The 5,870-nt window shown below is 61.2% G+C and overlaps 1 protein-coding gene across 1 annotated transcript; it reads left to right on the forward strand.

Annotated features, from left to right (window-relative positions):
- The first annotated feature begins 2,897 nt into the window (after positions 1–2,897).
- On the forward strand, positions 2,898–5,576 carry LOC136311631 (decreased expression in renal and prostate cancer protein-like). Its single transcript, XM_066240790.1, has one exon. It carries the CDS (start codon positions 2,898–2,900, stop codon positions 5,574–5,576), a length of 2,679 nt encoding a protein of 892 aa, XP_066096887.1.
- The last annotated feature ends 294 nt before the right edge of the window (positions 5,577–5,870 follow it).

Here is a 5,870-nt window from a genome sequence, read left to right on the forward strand (position 1 = left end):
ATCTAAGGACAGTCCCCTCCTGCTGCCCACGAACCGCACACTGTCGACTGTGGCTTGTTTCCTAACTGTATAGTCAATCATTTATTTATCTGTGTGTGTGTGCGTGCGCGCGTGCATGTGTGTGTGACAGAGACAAATAGAGACAGAGAGGGACAGACAGACTGGAAGGGAGAGAGATGAGAAGCATCAATTTTTCATTGCAGCACCTTAGTTGTTCATTGATTGCTTTCTCATATGTGCCTTGACCGTGGGGCTACAGCAGACCGAGTGACCCCTTGCTCGAGCCAGTGACCTTGGGTCCAAGCTGGTGAGCTTTGCTCAAACCAGATGAGCCCACACTCAAACTGGCGACCTTGGGGTTTCGAACCTGGGTCCTCCACATCCCAGTCCAACGATCTATCCACCGCGCCACCGCCTGGTCAGGCTCAATCTTTTCTTCTTCTTTTTTTTTTTTTTCTCACCTGAACCTTTCCATTTTTATTTATACATTTCACATTTCTCTCATTTGTAACATTCATAATTACTTGACCTCTCTTCCTACCGACACAGGTCAAAATCGGGAGAGAGCCGTCTGGCCTGATTTCTGTGCATCCTAACCTCCGTCCCCCCCAGTCCGCCCCCCAGTCTCACCACAGCTTCAGCTGGACCTGTGGGTTCCTCGCATCCTAAAACCAGTACTTCAGTCTTTCTTTCTTACACATTGCCTACTTTAGTTTAAACACCGTCTCCCACTGCCTACATGATTCGGCTTTCTCCTGGCTTCCTTTCTACCTCTCCAGCTGTTCCTCTATCTCTTTTGCAAACTCATTCATCTCAATTTGGCCAGTACATTGCGGAGAGACCTGACTTGTTTCAATAACCTTTCCTCCTTCGCCTCGGACTTTCTTCCTACTTGCCCAGGCACCTCAAGTTTCTCCCTGCTTCAGACTAGACTTCTCTGGGCTCCAGACCCACAACACCCAATTTTCTTTCAACTTAAACATATTTTCTGGTATATTACTAAACTTTGTAAATGTGAAATATATTAATTATCTATTGCTCTGTAACAAAGCAAAGCCTAGCACTTAAAACCACATACATATCTTTTTTTTTTTTAATTTTTTTTACAGAGACAGAGAGTCAGAGAGAGGGATAGACAGGGACAGACAGACAGGAACAGAGATGAGAAGCATCAATCATCAGTTTTTCGTTGCGCATTGCGACACCTTAGTTGTTCATTGATTGCTTTCTCATATGTGCCTTGACCATGGGCCTTCAGCAGACCGAGTGACCCCTTGCTCCAGACAGCGACCTTGGGTCCAAGCTGTGAGCTTTTGCTCAAACCAGATGAGCCTGCGCTCAAGCTGGTGACCTTGGGGTCTCGAACAAGGGTCCTTCCACATCTCAGTCCAACACTCTATCTACTGCGCCACCGCCTGGCCAGGCAAAACCACATACATTTCTGATCTCCTAGTTTCTGTGGGTCAGGAGTCCAGGTGGGGCGAAGGGAGACCCTCTGGCGCAGGGTCCCTCGGGGGCTGCAGACAAGGCGCTGGCTGGGGCTGTGGTCATGTCAGGGCTTCCGTGCAGGGGACCCGCTTCCGAGACCACTCAGGTGGCTGTGGATGGGTGTCATGTCTGCACAGGCTGCTGCTCGGAGACATCAGTTCTTTACCACCGGGCCTCTTACCAGGGCCACCTGCAGCATGGAGGCTTGCTTCTCTAGAGCGAGGGAGGGGTCAGAGGGGGCTGGGTGGGGGAGGGGAAGGTGGGAGTCAAAGCTTCTTTATAAGGTCATTTCAGAAGGAACATCCCGTTACTTCTGCTCTGCTCTATTCATTCGATGCAAGACGCACACTCACCCGAGGGGAGGGACCACAGGTGCATGTGGACACCAGGAGTCGGAATCACGGGAGCCATTGTGGAGGCTGCCTACTCCACGACCTCACATTCACCAGTGTGCCCAAAATCAGACTCGTGCCCTACCCCACCCCACCCCAGAACCGAGGCTCCACTGCGGCTCTCTCTCTCAGGGACTGACGCCGCCACAGCTCCTGTTCTGCAGCCCAGAAACTTGCAGTCGTTCTGGACTCTCTTGTCAATCTCATTCCCACCCACCCCCCATACCTGCTCATAACTAAATTCTGTCACTTTATTTCTCAAATATGACCCAAATCTGCTCATGTCTCTCCACCACTACAACCACCACCCGTCCATCAGGAGCCAGCATCACTTCCTGCTCGGACTCGCAGTCACCTGCCAACGGGTCCTCCCTCACCTCCTCTGACCACTTCCCGTCCAATATGCACTCAGTGTTGCAGACACAGTGGTCTCTTCACCACATACATCTAACTGCGACCCTCTTCTGTGTAAAAACCATTGCACGGTTTCCCACTCCCTACTAGATACGGACAAAACTCCTCGATAACCTCCACGCTTCCGCCCAGCCCGGCCCCTCCGCCCCCAGCCTGCCCTCACACCTGCTCCGCCTCACTCTTCCCTCCAGGTCCGCTGCCTTCCTTTCAGTCCCACCAGCCACAGGGTCTCGGCACAGCTTGTTCCTGCTTAGACCGTTTTTGCCCCCTTTTGGCCTAATTTTTATGTTTTAGACAATTAGCTCAAGCATTGATTCCACAAGAATCCCTTTCTAGGACCTCAGGGACTCATATCCTTCTTCTCAAAGCTCTTGTCACACCTGCAGTTTTCTACCAGTTTGTGTGATTGTCTTGCCTGTGTTCTTTAAGTACCATCAACTGAGAGTCACAGCACTGCTGGAACCCCAGCATTTAAACCACCTGGTCCCTAGCAGATGCTCAATAAACATGCTTTGAGCACATGGAATTTCTTGACCACAACTCTCCCCAGATGGGTGCAGGTCCACTTGCTGGGCCTGGTGGGAACCGCTGTACCAGTGTGTGATGAGACCCCACCCGCTAGCTCAGGACCCCGGGCTGAGACCCCACCCGCTAGCTCAGGACCCCGGGCTGAGATCCCACCCGCTAGCTCAGGACCCCGGGCTGAGATCCCACCCGCTAGCCCGGAACCCCGGGCTGAGACCCCACCCGCTAGCCCGGAACCCCGGGCTGAGACCCCACCCGCTAGCCCGGAACCCCGGGCTGAGACCCCACCCGCTAGCCCGGAACCCCGGGCTGAGATCCCACCCGCTAGCCCGGAACCCCGGGCTGAGATCCCACCCGCTAGCCCAGAACCCTGGGCTGAGATCCCACCCGCTAGCCCAGAACCCCGGGCTGAGACCCCACCCGCTAGCCCGGAACCCTGGGCTGAGATCCCACCCGCTAGCCCAGAACCCCGGGCTCAGACCCCACCCGCTAGCCCGGAACCCCGGGCTGAGATCCCACCCGCTAGCCCAGAACCCTGGGCTGAGATCCCACCCGCTAGCCCAGAACCCCGGGCTCAGACCCCACCCGCTAGCCCGGAACCCCGGGCTGAGACCCCACCCGCTAGCCCGGAACCCCGGGCTGAGACCCCACCCGCTAGCCCGGAACCCCGGGCTGAGACCCCACCCGCTAGCCCGGAACCCCGGGCTGAGATCCCACCCGCTAGCCCAGAACCCTGGGCTGAGATCCCACCCGCTAGCCCAGAACCCCGGGCTGAGACCCCACCCGCTAGCCCGGAACCCTGGGCTGAGATCCCACCCGCTAGCCCAGAACCCTGGGCTGAGATCCCACCCGCTAGCCCAGAACCCCGGGCTCAGACCCCACCCGCTAGCCCGGAACCCCGGGCTGAGACCCCACCCGCTAGCCCGGAACCCCGGGCTGAGATCCCACCCGCTAGCCCAGAACCCCGGGCTGAGACCCCACCCGCTAGCCCGGAACCCCGGGCTGAGACCCCACCCGCTAGCCCGGAACCCCGGGCTGAGACCCCCCCCGCTAGCCCGGAACCCCGGGCTGAGACCCCACCCGCTAGCCCGGAACCCCGGGCTGAGACCCCACCCGCTAGCCCGGAACCCCGGGCTGAGATCCCACCCGCTAGCCCGGAACCCCGGGCTGAGATCCCACCCGCTAGCCCAGAACCCTGGGCTGAGATCCCACCCGCTAGCCCAGAACCCTGGGCTGAGATCCCACCCGCTAGCCCAGAACCCTGGGCTGAGATCCCACCCGCTAGCCCAGAACCCCGGGCTGAGATACCACCCGCTAGCCCGGAACCCCGGGCTGAGATCCCACCCGCTAGCCCAGAACCCCGGGCTGAGATCCCACCCGCTAGCCCAGAACCCCGGGCTGAGACCCCACCCGCTAGCCCAGAACCCTGGGCTGAGACCCCACCCGCTAGCCCGGAACCCTGGGCTGAGACCCCACCCGCTAGCCCAGAACCCTGGGCTGAGACCCCACCCGCTAGCCCAGAACCCCGGGCTGAGACCCCACCCGCTAGCCCAGAACCCCGGGCTGAGACCCCACCCGCTAGCCCAGAACCCCGGGCTGAGACCCCACCCGCTAGCCCAGAACCCCGGGCTGAGACCCCACCCGCTAGCTCGGAACCCCGGGCTGAGACCCCACCCGCTAGCCCAGAACCCTGGGCTGAGACCCCACCCGCTAGCTCGGAACCCCGGGCTGAGACCCCACCCGCTAGCCCAGAACCCCGGGCTGAGACCCCACCCGCTAGCTCGGAACCCCGGGCTGAGACCCCACCCGCTAGCCCAGAACCCTGGGCTGAGACCCCACCCGCTAGCTCGGAACCCTGGGCTGAGACCCCACCCGCTAGCTCGGAACCCTGGGCTGAGATCCCACCCGCTAGCCCGGAACCCTGGGCTGAGACCCCACCCGCTAGCTCGGAACCCCGGGCTGAGATCCCACCCGCTAGCTCAGGACCCCGGGCTGAGATCCCACCCGCTAGCCCGGAACCCCGGGCTGAGACCCCACCCGCTAGCTCGGAACCCCGGGCTGAGATCCCACCCGCTAGCCCGGAACCCCGGGCTGAGATCCCACCCGCTAGCCCAGAACCCTGGGCTGAGATCCCACCCGCTAGCCCGGAACCCTGGGCTGAGATCCCACCCGCTAGCCCAGAACCCTGGGCTGAGACCCCACCCGCTAGCTCGGAACCCCGGGCTGAGATCCCACCCGCTAGCTCGGAACCCCGGGCTGAGATCCCACCCGCTAGCTCGGAACCCTGGGCTGAGATCCCACCCGCTAGCCCAGAACCCTGGGCTGAGACCCCACCCGCTAGCTCGGAACCCCGGGCTGAGATCCCACCCGCTAGCCCGGAACCCTGGGCTGAGATCCCACCCGCTAGCCCAGAACCCTGGGCTGAGATCCCACCCGCTAGCCCGGAACCCTGGGCTGAGATCCCACCCGCTAGCCCAGAACCCTGGGCTGAGACCCCACCCGCTAGCTCGGAACCCCGGGCTGAGATCCCACCCGCTAGCCCGGAACCCCGGGCTGAGATCCCACCCGCTAGCTCGGAACCCCGGGCTGAGATCCCACCCGCTAGCTCGGAACCCCGGGCTGAGACCCCACCCGCTAGCTCGGAACCCCGGGACTGAGACCCCACCCGCTAGCTCGGAACCCTGGACTGAGACCCCACCCGCTAGCTCGGAACCCTGGGCTGAGACCCCACCCGCTAGCTCGGAACCCCGGGACTGAGACCCCACCCGCTAGCTCGGAACCCTGGACTGAGATCCCACCCGCTAGCCCGGAACCCTGGGCTGAGATCCCACCCGCTAGCTCGGAACCCTGGGCTGAGATCCCACCCGCTAGCTCGGAACCCTGGGCTGAGACCCCACCCGCTAGCTCGGAACCCCGGGACTGAGACCCCACCCGCTAGCTCGGAACCCTGGACTGAGACCCCACCCGCTAGCTCAGGACCCCGGGACTGAGACCCCACCCGCTAGCTCGGAACCCTGGGCTGAGATCCCACCCGCTAGCCCAGAACCCCGG

Source organism: Saccopteryx bilineata, chromosome 8 (genome assembly GCF_036850765.1).
Source record: "Saccopteryx bilineata isolate mSacBil1 chromosome 8, mSacBil1_pri_phased_curated, whole genome shotgun sequence".
In the NCBI taxonomy this organism is placed as follows: domain Eukaryota; kingdom Metazoa; phylum Chordata; class Mammalia; order Chiroptera; family Emballonuridae; genus Saccopteryx; species Saccopteryx bilineata.